The sequence below is a fragment of the Thamnophis sirtalis genome, unplaced genomic scaffold (genome assembly GCF_051295495.1).
Source record: "Thamnophis sirtalis isolate CommonGarterSnake01/CBP01778 unplaced genomic scaffold, rThaSir2_p1.2 scaffold_5, whole genome shotgun sequence".
Taxonomy (NCBI): domain Eukaryota; kingdom Metazoa; phylum Chordata; class Lepidosauria; order Squamata; family Natricidae; genus Thamnophis; species Thamnophis sirtalis.
Window position 1 is genome coordinate 72,763,196 of NW_028261385.1, and position 13,611 is coordinate 72,776,806.

Genomic DNA, 13,611 nt, shown 5'->3' on the forward strand with positions numbered 1-13,611 from the left:
TATTTGTTGAAAAGAAAGTTACAAAAAATTCTAACAGGAGTTCAAAGTTTATCCAGATAGGCATGATCTGTGGCTATTCTTCAGCTTTTAAGCATCAGCCAGAAATCTTTCAAATAGTTTTAAAATGCTTTAATTAAAAGTGAATTAAAACACTGAGTTTTAATGTTTAATATCAATGTTTTTATTTATTGTTTTAATAATAATATTAGGACAAATCTTGAAGAAAGAGGAACACAAACTTATTAAAGAAACAGGAAATTTCTTGGAACCATACAGATCTAGCAGTCTTTCCCAAAACATGATTTTTTAAATAGAAAAAAAAAACCTTGATTTGGTTCATTAAATAATAAACCTTTCCTGAAGGTATATGGAACGAGCATCTGGAAGAGTGTGAGCTTCTTCTCTTTGGGCCTCTGTTCAAAAGGAACCCAACTGCCAAATCTCCCAGAAAGGCCTCCCTTTCACCAGCCTGGTGTGCCAAATACCTCTGTATTCCTCAAGGACTAATTCTTTATTTCTAATGATCCCATCAGTAGTTGACCTGTCCCATATATTGTACAATACATTTCCCTTATGCTGGTTGCTCTCATAATCTGTTTGTACAAGTGCCCTCCATAAAAGTTCATCCATCTTAACATCACATTATTTCTTTGCAGACTTTGCAAATGTAATTTAAATCCGAATTCTGGACACAGCTATTTGAAAACTTCTCTTTATTTCTGTAGAACATGCTCCTGGCTAAACCTGGGGGCACAATATTGAAAAAGTCTATTCCAATTATACTGTAATTGAGTTAAATTTGTAAACAGAACCTAAGCAGGTTCGGTGGGATTTATTTTGATATCAAATTTAAAAGTACAGCTTTAATCCTAGCATCCAGCTTTCTCTGCCCTTTTATCACAAGGCATGCTGTAATATATCCATATAATTTAGCTCTGTGAAACAGATCTGTAGTCCCATACCATAGGAAGGTAAGAGACTGGGGAAAGCTGCATTAATACTTTTTTTAAAAAAGGTACCATTTGGCAGCATTTATTTGAGATAAAGTAAAGAGTGTTTCTTGAGCTATAATTCAAGAACAAAGTCATGCAAGGAAGATCTGAAAGCCAGATAGGTAAACAAGATAAGTTAATTTATTTACATTGGTCTAGTGTAGTGGTAAGGGCTGAGGCCATGGGGTGAAAGATGGGAGATTTCCAGTTTCCCCTCCCAAAGACTCTCTACTCTCCTGGTCTGCCTTCCTGATTTGGAACAGATGCTTGGTAATTTTACAGCAGCCACCAATCTTCTGCTTAGAATAGCGTTCTAGGTGATACTTTACCTTTTAACCTCAGGATGTGGGACATATAGGGAATCCTACAGTCTGTACTGACAAATCAAAGACAACAAGATTGAAAAAAGGGTGGGGGGAATTATATTGTACCTCCTATTATAAGTCTAGCACAAGCATTTAGCAACCACAATTGGGACTAACAATTTGGTCATTAAGGAGAGCAGTTAAACTATAACTGTTCTTACAATCTTACTTCAGCTTTGCTTGACAGATATACAAAGGTTAAAAATGCGAGGACTGGTTGCAAAGTTACTTTTTCATCACCATCCTAACTATGAATGGTTGCTAAACAAGGCAGACGCTCAATGAGGACTACAGTACCAGTATACATTTGACATGTGTGCTGTGGGTAAAGCTGTCACCCTAATTGATTAGATGGTTGAATGCGGTGGTGAGAAGTTTGTACATTCAACTTGCCAAGAATTTGATTAATGTAACCTTACAATAAAGTAAAATTGCTCATTCTTTTCCCTACAGGATCCAATCTGGATCAGTCACAGGGACCAACCCAGATTGGATCCTGCAATATTATTCTGGGATACATGTATTTGTCTTCATTCATTGTTTTTCCTGTCTGGTTTACTAGGGAGGGCTGACAATGTCAAATTTTACTTTTGATACTCAGTGAAGATGGTAAGGTTCACTTATGTCAGCCTCTCCGCTGTATTTTTGGTGTTTCTTTCACAAAGTTCTCCCTCTTTCTCTTTCAAAACTTGGATTTCAAAACAATTATTTTATTCTCTCTTTAGAGAAGAAAGTTGCTTAGGAAATTCCTTTTTGTCTTATGTGGCCGAGTCTGGATTTGTCTCCTTTGACTCCACATGTTTCCAGCCATTGCTCATTTGTGGGTGTAGTATTAACTCTCCTGCTTGATAAATCTTTCCATTCTGGAAATTGTTTGTAAATCTTACAAACTTGGCTGGAGCAAATGAAAAGGATAGTGGGCTTGGCCATTCATTATATATGCATTCAAATGAATATTTTGTTTGTAATATGCTTACCGTCAGAGGTGGGTTTCAGCCGGTTCTGACTGGTACACCCATACTGGTTGAAAGAATTTGGTGTGCCTTCCTGTACCGGGGCTTCTGGTGGCCCGGAACCGGAATGGTCCCTCCCCTGGCTTGCCCCTCCCCCCTGCTCTCCCACCAGCAGAAGCCTTCCGGGAGGTTTTGGCTGGCGGGCGTGCAGAGGGAGGGCAGGGAATCTATGCAGAGGTAGGAAATTGCATGGATTCCCCACCCCCTTCATTGGAAACAAGGTGGCTGTCAGAAGAGAGATCAGCATGCACCCGTTGGCTTGTCCATTCGCTTGTCCAATGAATCCTCCCCTCCTGTTAATTCTTCTGTTTGAACAAGCCACGTGGGGCATGCTCCGTTGCTTTGACAGCCGCCTCATTTCCAATTGGGGGGGAGAAGAAATCCATCTTTTCCATCCCTCTCCATGCATCCCCCAATTGGAAACAAGGGGACTGTCAAAGCAAGGGAGCGCGCCCTCCATGGCTGTTCAAGCAGCAAAAGAATGGACAGGAGACAGGGGTGGGTATCAATCGGTTCACGGCGGTCCCTGCGAACCGGTTGGTCGCCGAACCCGGAAGTAAGTAACTTCCGGGAACGGCGAAGGGCCCACCTGCACCCACGCGTGCCCGCTCCTTACCCGGTTTTGATGAATTCTGCGCTTCCACGCATGCGCAGGACACATACAGCGCCTGCGCGATCCTCCAGCATAGCACAGACGCTAGTATGCATGCATGCACCGCGCACATGCACGCACACGCCACACACGCGCACGAGGACGCCGCCGGCCTCGTTCCAACCGAACCAGTTGGAACGGGGCGAGAAACCCACCCCTGACAGGAGAGGAGTTCCACATGGGGCTTTTTAAACAGCTGAACTCCGCTCCTGTTCCTCAGGCAGGCCAGGTTGGGAGTGGACACCAGGCTGTTGCTCCTCCTGCCGCCACTGCTGTCAGTGTGACTCTCGTGAGGGGAAGAGAAAAAATAATAAAAGGCTCCCTCCATGGAGCGAACCACCCCACTCCCCCACCCAACAGAGCTTTTTTCCCCCTCTCAGCTCAGCTCTTCTTCGCCCACCAAAGCGCTGCCCCTGCTCGGCTGCCCTTGCTGTTGCCACGCATTCCCCCTCTGCGTGCCTGGCCAAAGGCCTGAGTGGGAGCAAGAGATGGTGGCGCGGGGCGGCGGTTACTGCTCCTGGGCTCGCTGTGGGTAGCGGGCAGTGCCACCGCCACCCTTGCACCGCCTCAGCAGCAGCACCTCCCACCCACAGAACCAAGGCGGGGAAGAAGATAGAAAGATGTGAAGCCACAGACTCCCCCCTTTCCCCCGCCCTACAGCTCACCTCCTTGGGTGGGACCAGGGTGCGTGCAGAGTGAGTGGAGTTTGCGATCAACTTTAAAGTGAATGGGGCTATTTGTGACTAAATAGGACAGAGAACATAGAGGAATGCAAGGGAACATGGAGGTAATCTAGTCCAACCCCTTCCCAAGGCAGGAGTTCTTCCTTCTCTTTGAGAGCTGTCAGTCTCAGACATGAGGGAAATGGTGTGTGTGTGAATGAGAGAGAGAGAGAGAGAGAGAAAGAAAGAATAAGAAAGAGAAAGAAAGAAAGTTAGAGAGAGAGAGAGACAAGAAGGAAGGAAGGAAAAGAAAGAAAGAAAATAAGTGGGGGAGAAAGACACAAGAAGGAAGGAAGGGATAGAGGGAGAGAGAGAGGGAGAGAACTTATGATCACAATTGAGCCCAAAATTTTGGTTGCTAAGCAAGAGCATTGTTAATTTCACCACATTTTCCAACTTGGCCATGCCCACCCAGTCACATGACCCTCAAGCCACGCCCACCCAGTCACATGACCGTCAAGCCATTCCCACAAAACAGGCCACACCTACGGAATAGATTCTAAAAAAATTTGAAACCCACCACTGCTTACCATGCTACTGAAATAGTCACAACATCTTAATTATAATACAGGTTACATTACATTTGAATGAGTCTAAGCAGCTTTAGAATTTATTTTGCATAAATTACACAGCTTCTTCTCTGGAATCAGAAAAAGGGAGAAGGAGAAAGCGATATCCACTGAATTTGTAATCCTTTCCGAATCATGTAGTCTAGACCTGTGATGCTAATCCAATTCTTGGCCAGACAGCAAACAATATCAGCGTAACTTGCATATTCCACATTCTGTTACTGTACAGTGTTTGAAGTGAAACAAGAGAAATTGCAGGAAATGAACCCTGCTTCCTTTTCCCTGAAATATGTCCAATATTCCTGGTTGACTGTGGATCCATTCAAGAATAAGAGAAGCTGCTAATTAATTTAAGTCCTTTTACAGGAGATGAGTTTCAATTACTAAAGATTTTAGTGTATTTCAATATGGGGAAAAGTCATTGAATGGTAGTCAATAAAGATAGTTCTAATCAAAAGTCATTACTTTACTTTAAATTTCAGTAGTACGTTCAATTCTTATTCCTTGTCATTAATTTATCTATGAAATGATTCCAGCCCCATTTGCTTTATACTGAATAGGCCCATTTCTCAAATATTAAGCGGCTATTGCGAGGATGCATTGTAGTTGTCAGCAGGGATAGTGATCCCCTTAAATCTGCCTCTGCCATCAATTTTCACACAGGCCTCTAAATGTCCTAGTTTGTAGTTGCTTAAGTGGGAACAGGTTTCACTGAAATAATCAAAATGTTTTCATTTAACATGTACCTTGAGAGTGAATTATGCTCTTCAAGACACGGTCCTGATGGAACACTGAAATAAAATGGACCTAAATTATTTGCACACCGTTATTTCAGCTACAAATACTTTGTTTTCTACACACACACAACAAAGCAAACAAATGCAGTTGCTCATCAAATCTAACATACTCACCTCAGCATACTTGGCCACTGAGCTAGCTTCAACAGCATAAACTTTTCTAGCACCAGCCTGCACAGCGAAAAATGAAAGAATACCTGATCCGCATCCAACATCTAGGACCACCTTGAAACAGAAAAATGGATGGGGGTGAACATTTACTTATATGCCAAATCTTACCAGCACGTTAAAACCCTCCTGCCAATCAATGCTTTCAAATATTTATAAATACTATATATAACATTGCCAATCATCAAGATCCCCTAACTAAAACAATGCTAAGGTTTTCTTCATGAAATTAAAATATGGCATCAAATTAATAACATATTTCTTTGCATAAGTTTTATTAACTATAGTACAAAAAAGTCTTGAAATCACAAGGTTTTAGTAAGATTAATTTGGAGAACCTACACATAAATTGTAATTTATTTTTTCTTAGGAGAATTCAACAGTTATTCTTGCTATTTTATTTCTTAGCAGAAGTATTAATGTAGGTGTGAAAGAAAAGGAAGAACATATGCTGTAGGATTATTAACTTAACACTAGGTAGATCTTGCAAATGCTTTTCAAAGTATTTTATTCCATTAAATATACTCCTTACCTAAAGTCAAAAGCAATGTTGGAAGCATTTATTTTTTAAAAAATTACTTTAAGAATCTACTTAGCAAAAGTGGTAAAATAATAGAACTCTCTACACAGTTGTTACAGATTAATAATAATTAAAAAACAGACTTGTGCTAAGGTGGACAGCATTTGTCACTCTCAGTTCCAGCAAAGGAACTAAATAAAGGCTATACTGCACATTTATGTATATATGGATGGATATATTTATATGTCACCTTACTCTTGTGGATAGCTAATAAGTTCATTCCTTAATTAATCTCATTTACTCTAATGAACTTTAAATTATTTTTTTTATCAGTTGAAGAGCTACCTACATTCATGTTTCCTGAGTCAGCTGTGATGCATTAGATTAGAATGAGAATGTCTCATGGGTGTATATTTACTTATTTTTCCTGCCTGCCTCAATGCCTTAGTTCAATGGTTGAACTCATGTAGCCCAATTCTGAATGGGCTACAGATCAGAAATAGGCCACAGCCTAAGGGTTGAGCACCTTTGCCTTAGTTTATTTCCTTCCATAGTCCTAGTCAGTTTCATTTTGGGAAAATAAATGCTAAGATACATTACCTTAAAAAGAACTGAAGTAACTGAATAATGCTATCCCTAATAGCTCAGGTTCTACGTTTAATCCCAGATTTGCTATTAAACTTAGCATATTTAAATACCATATTGTTAAAGGTTTGTTGCTTATTAAGTCAGTGTTTCTTTTGTACCATAGCTGATTTTGTTTGGAGTTAGAAGTTTAACCGAAGTCACACAGGTAAGAAAATATATTAGCTGACACTGAGTAAATCCTTCAATCAAAACATCTAGTTTAAGGACTACCGGTACTACAAATTATGTTATACAGATTTATCAAACCCAGCATCTCCAACACTTTTACTAGATTGTGCTTGAATAAAAATTTTGTACTACTACTACTACTACTACTACTACTACTACTAGTAGTAGTAGTAGTAGTAGTAGTAGTAGTAGTAGTAGTAGTAGTAGTAGTAGTATTTATTGAACAATTTCAAAGTTTTGCAGTTAATGGCTGATTTTCATCTCTTGGATTAACTTCCCCAGTTATACACTGGCTGCATATATCATGAGAGTTAGGACCAGCAATGTTGAAACTTCTGAATTTTCTCCACATTTCCAACATTTATGCTTTCCCAATACCACATTCAAAGAGAGGGCAGAGTAATGCCAGACTGGAGGTATATAGGGGGCATGTTTGCTTCAGAGCACTCTAGCAAAACAACAATTTGTTGCCTCTGTTTGAAATCAGAGAAAGATGGAAAAGGCAAACAGTAGAAGGCAGAAGAGACAAATCATTTCTATAATGAAAATGTCTCACATCAGCGCGCTCTGGCATTGATCTCACAGCTCTAACTGATCTAATGTACAGAAACAAATGTAGCTATTATTGTTGTGGCACTTTTTCTACGAAGTCAGAAAGCCACTAAACTCTTTCGTGTAGAAAAATATAAGGCAATGTCATTTTGTTTCTCCCACACACATGCAGAGCCTTAGCAATGAAACTCTGAAAATAACCTAGCTAAGCAGTGTTTAGACTAATTAAAAATGCAATCCAATAAATAAATAAATAAATATATACAGCAATCAAGAAAAATTATGTTGTTAATATTAAATGAGACCAGGAATCACCAAAGGTTTAAATGATCAGTAAATGGGGCCCTTCATACACCTGGGACACCAGACCTGGCCACATAACCAGCACTTCAAGGCCTGATGAAACACGGCTGGAATCATCCTAATCTCTGAAGGGACAATGTCCTTGAGGACAGGCACTACAACAGAAAAAACATGCCTCCTAGTGTCCACCAGTCAATATTCCTTGGCTGACAAGTTCTAGAACAGACCCATCCAGCTAGACTGGATCAGATGGGAAGAAATAACTGGGAGAAGCTGGTCCCTCAGGTAACCTGGTTCCAAGCCAGCACTTTGAATTGCACTCGGAAACTCACTGGCAACCAATGCAGCTCACAAAGCAGTGATGTTACATGCGTTGAGTACTTGACACCATTTATCAGCTGAAGCTTCAGAATGCTTTTTAAGGACCACACACCCCGTGTAGAGCACGTTGCAGTAACCCATACTGGGTACTTGGACAAGTCAAGAGATCATGAGTGGCCATCAGCAGAATGTTATGATCCAGGAATGGGCACAACTGTTGCACAATGCAAAGGTGTGCAAAAGCCCTCTTAGCCACAGCTGCTACCTGCTTTTTCAGCAGAAGTTATGGATCCAAGAGGCACTCCCAGATTGTGCACTGGCATCCACTGGGACAATGCCACTCCACCCAGAACCAAAGGGGGAATAACTTGCAGCCTGAAAGGCCCAAATACCTCAAACCACTCAGATTTCCTAGGATTTTTTTTTTCATTTGTCAATCATTAAGACGTTGAAGTACAATTTTTTTTTTGTTGTGTGTACCCCTCCCTCCCTCCACCCCCCCACCCCCCTTCCTCCTTCCCCCCCCCCCGACTTCCCAGAACCCGTACCCGGTATGGATTTTTAACTAACACAGTCTAAAATCTATTGAGAAAAAAGAAATAAAGAAATTAATGACATTCTAGATTGACCTTAGCTTCTTCTTACTGAACTGACTTTTAACAGTTTAAATCATTTCTGATCTTAAGCATAGGCTAACTGGAATTTCTTAGTCCCGTATTTATTTTGTATATAGTCAATCCATTTTTTCCAGTCTCGTTTATATCTCTCATTTGAATGATCTTTGAGATATGCCGATATTTTAGCCATTTCAGCTAAGTTTGTTACTTTCAATGTCCATTCTTGGATTGTAGGCAAGTCTTCCTTCTTCCAATATTGCGCCACCAACAGTCTTGCTGCAGTTATCAGGTGCAGAATCAAATTGGTCTCTACCACTGTAAAGTCAGTACATATACCTAGTAAAAATAACTGAGGACTAAACTTTATCCTTCTTTTAAAAACATTTTGCATGACCCACCATATTTTTATCCAAAATGCCTTAACCTTTTGGCAGGTCCACCATATATGATAATATGTAGCATCGAGAGAACCACACCTCCAACATTTAGGCTGTACATTCGGATACATAGAAGCCAACTTTTTAGGATCTAAATGCCATCTATAGAACATCTTGTAAAAATTTTCTCTCAGATTTTGAGCTTGTGTAAATTTCACATTTCTTACCCAAATTCTTTCCCATGTATCCAACATTATTGGTTCCTCAATATTTTGAGCCCATTTTATCATACAATCTTTAACTAATTCTGTTTCCGAATCCCTCTGTATTAATACATTATATATCCTCTTTATATGCATCAAGCTTTGATCTCTTATTTGTTTAAACAGATTATCCTCAACTTGAATAAAACCAATTTTTGGATCTATTTTCCACCTAGCCTGTAATTGCCCATACTGGAACCATGTTTGAACTACCTTCTCCTCTTTTAATACCTCTAAAGATTTTAATTGTAATACCCCCCTTTCCGAGGTAAGAAGCTGTCTGTAGGTAATTCTGTCCTGTTTTTGTGCTGTATTCATATTTTCAATTGCGTGTCTAGGAATTGCCCACATGGGTATCTTGTCATTTAATTTATATTGGTATTTCTTCCAGACCCGCAATAAAGCATTTCTTAAAATATGACTTTTAAAGTTCTTATCCAATTTTTTGTTGAATAACAGGTAAGCATGCCAACCAAATAGCAGATCGTGTCCCTCAATGTTCAATATTCTATCATTGGTTAAGTGAATCCAATCACTAATTACAGATAATGCCACTGCATCATAATATAGTTTTAAATTAGGTAGTTTCAATCCTCCTCTCTCACGTACATCTTGCATTATTTTCATCTTTACCCTCGGCTTCTTTCCTGCCCACACAAATTTGTTGATACCCTTCTGCCATTCTAAAAGGTTCGCATCTTTTTTTAGTATAGGTAACATTTGGAAGAGAAATAAAAATTTTGGTAGAATGTTCATTTTCACTGCCGCTATCCTACCCAGCAAAGATAGGTGCAATTTCTCCCATTTTTTCATCTCTGTCTGTATACTATGCCAAAGTGGTTCATAATTATGCTTATATAATTTCCCATTTGAAGTTAAAATGTTAACTCCAAGATATTTGACTTTTTTAACTACCTCACATCCTAGCATCACTCCTAATTCTTCCTTTTGTTTAATATTCATATTTATAGCTAATATTTTGGTTTTTCCTAAGTTTATTTTAAAGCCCGACACTTGACCATATTGATTAATCATATTCATTAAAACCATACTAGATTCCTGCGGTTGTTCCAATATTATGACCAAATCATCCGCAAAAGCGCGGACTCTATATTCTTGCTGCCTAATCTTGATCCCTTTTAAACCATCCAAGCCCCGTATTTTATTCAACAATACTTCCAAAGTTATAATAAACAATAATGGGGACAAAGGACAGCCCTGTCTTGTACCTTTTCCAATTTGAAAAGAGTCTGTTAGACTTCCATTGACTATGATTTGTGCTGTTTGCTGTTGGTATATTGCTTTAATTGACTGTAAAAAATTATCTCCTATCTGCATTTTTTGCAGTATCTTCAACAGAAATTGCCAGTTAACTCGATCAAAGGCCTTCTCAGCATCCAAAAATATAAACGATTTCCTAGGATTGAGCCAAAGGTTACCGTGACCAATTCAGGCCCCTTACACTCCAGTTACTTGGATGATATCACTCAACCTGAGGCAGATGCACCAAATGTGCTCTACATTTCCCAGTCAGCCTGCAGGTGAATCCCAGAATTACTCCCTCCAAGGAGGGGCCAGGTAACCCGAAACAGGTCTGCTGGGCAGCTATCTGCACACATAATAAGAGTGGGGCCCTTATCGCCATGAGGAAGGCTCTAATAGAGGCTCTAGCTTGTTCTTGAGCATCCTCACTTTTTGTCATTCACCAGCAGTGCACTAGGCATCTGTTCACTCTCGTCATGTGCCTTCGCTCATGCATGAACCATGGAGAGCTCCGGGATCCATGGGAACAGAGGCTGCAGCTATTCTTGCATTTCAGGCAGCCATCACAGTTTTAACCGACAGTGTGTTGCAGAATTTCTGCAACCACACCAAAGCTCCTTCTGGATCCAATCTGCCCCATCAGCTGTGGCTGGCCGATCTAATGTAAAGGCCAACTTTGTAAGAAAATACATATAGATATTTGAAACTGAGCAGAAAGGTAAAGCTTACCTTATCTTTAAAATCTGTATGATTCTGAAGTATTGCTCTGTGATATGTAGCTGTCCTTACAAAATCCTGCATCATATTTTGTTGTTGAGATAAGCATCCATAAAACTAGAAAGAAAAGAGGAGAAATGTAGCTGCTACAATTTGCCTATAGCAATATACAAAATAAGAATAAAGTCTTTTCTGCAGAAACCCAAGATAGTGCCCTAAATTGCAATAAACCTGGAGAATATTGGTGATGAAAAAGCCATAGCCACTGAATTTTTTAAAAAAAACTGATTATGGCATAAGTTTTTTGCATGCATTAGTTAGACATTTATGTTGCTACAAGAATTTTCTTTTTTTCTGCAACAGGTTACCCTAATCCCCCTGGGAAATATGGAACATATTACGAAACAACAGTTCTTTACCTGAAAATACTGAGATGCAGAGGAGTCTTCTGTTCTCTGACTGAATACAGAATGTTCCTTATTTATATTCCTACAGCTGTTCAGTGTATTTGAAAACATGTTATATTCTGGAAAAGAATGAATAAAGTTAAAGTATAGGAACATTAAACACAAAACCAAAGCAGGCAGGGAACACAAATGTAAGAAAGGTAACTGAATTATTATCAAGTTGGTCTTTATTCTGCACAAGAGATAATTCAAAATTCCAGTAAAATATGCCATAGCTGAAGATCAGTGTTTTTCAACCTTGGCAATTTTAAGTCCTGTGGACTTCAACACCCAGAATCCCCCAGCCAGCACAGCTTAAAGTCGCCAAGGTTGAGAAACACTGCTGTAGATAGAAATTATATCATCTGCTCTTTTCTACGCATTTCCGCCCTTAAAATACCTCAACTGCTGATTCTTTTAATGAAATTGTATTTTCCCACATTTTTGAACAGTTCAAAAAGTTTAGGAGGGCCTAGGTAGAAATAGATTATCTGCAGCAAGCACTCCCTAATGAGAGCAGGAGGAGGAGCAACAATCATTGCAATTAGAAATAATGCTGCCCATTAAAATATTCTTTGCAAAGATCAACTGTCTCAATTTTTAACCTACAATAATCCTCGGCTTTCAATCATTCAATTAGTGACTGTTTGAGGTTACAATGTCATTGAAAAAAAGGGACTTATGACTGTTTTTCACGCTGATGACCACTGAAGCATTCCCTATGGTCACGTGATCAACATTTGGACCAAATAAATATCATTGAACTGAATTGAAAGCAGCAGAAACTGCACTTGTTGCTTCCTGGTGTCTCTAAATATCATGCAAAAGCTAAAACTGACCTTCCCTTCTGTTGGTGCGTGCCAGGACTAGTTCAATGTTTTTCTTCAGAAGACAGAGATAAGTAACATCCATCAATAACCACTGGCTACCAAGGCAAGATAAATTTATAGTTCCATCTGCCCACTTATATTTTTATTCCCATAAAATTTCTAAAGCAGGTATTTACATAGAAATTGGCTTACCTGCTGAACATTTAGACTATCGTGGGAAAGTGTACTGGTTAGTAGATGGTAGACTGCACTTCTATTACTTGAATTGTTCTAGATGGATAGCTTTACTTTGCAAAAAACTAATATATTAGACACACTAAAAACCCATTTTATAGCCATCTTGATGCTATTCAGATGTTGCACACATGTTACACAGGAAGCAGAAAACACTACGTATGATTTACTGCTGTCTAAATGGTATAAACCGGATGCTGGAATATAAAAATCCTCTGCATGAATTCAGTTCAGACTAACAGTTGTCAAAATAAAGAGAAAAGAAACAGGAGATGGAAAACTTAAATCACAGTAAGTCTCAATATAGAATGATGCAATTCTCAAATAAATCACCACAAATATTCCGTTATAAACAATTAGAGGACTGTAAACTTTTGGTGTATGTGTGTGTTTGTGTGTGTAAGTGATTTAAGTTAGGCCTTAATATCACCATTATTTGAATTATCTTGAAAAATATAAATTCTCTACAAACATCAGCAAAGATAAAACATATACAGTCAATGAATTATCAAATTAAACTAACTTGGGAGTAGGATAAGTCCAACTTGATTTTTAAAAGCTTGAAACAGCAGGTTCTTCAGAATGTCAAATAAGGATCACAGCACCAGATCATTCTCTACTCCTTGCCCATTTTACCTCAATCAGTCCTCAATCAAATAGTGAGTAGCAAGTTGGTCTAACAAATCTAACACCTGAGAATCTTTGACTATCACTGTAGCTGTAGATATAAAATATCTAGCCACTTACCTGAATGTGATGTGAATTGTAGTAAGGCGCTGTTGTAACCAAGTGTTATCAAAATGGATTCTTTTCCTACACGGCAATATTCAGTATCTTTATTAACCAAGCATTTATATACACACACCCCATCAACTGCAGGGAGAAAAAAAAATATTTATAACGAAAACACATGAATATTTGTGTTTATTTATTAGCAATATATAATGTACATAATATTCTTTGTATGGAAGAAATATTTGTATGGAAATAAAGGTTCCAGTTGAATATTAAATGAAAGACTCAAAATATATATTACAAAATACAAATTTCTGCAATCCAAAGAGAATTAAAGGT

The 13,611-nt window shown here is 38.9% G+C and overlaps 1 protein-coding gene across 1 annotated transcript in view; it reads right to left on the reverse strand.

The window, feature by feature from the left end:
• The window catches only part of LOC106547356 (histone-arginine methyltransferase CARM1), a 54,028-nt gene that overhangs the window by 22,091 nt on the left and 18,326 nt on the right, over positions 1–13,611 (reverse strand). Inside the window, exons 2-5 of the mRNA XM_087716027.1 lie at positions 13,285–13,410; positions 11,447–11,553; positions 11,040–11,144; positions 5,225–5,335 (exon numbers count right to left, since the gene is read on the reverse strand). Of these exons, the coding sequence (XP_087572153.1) occupies positions 5,225–5,335; positions 11,040–11,144; positions 11,447–11,553; positions 13,285–13,410 (449 nt within the window). The remainder of the gene's footprint in view (positions 1–5,224; positions 5,336–11,039; positions 11,145–11,446; positions 11,554–13,284; positions 13,411–13,611) is intronic.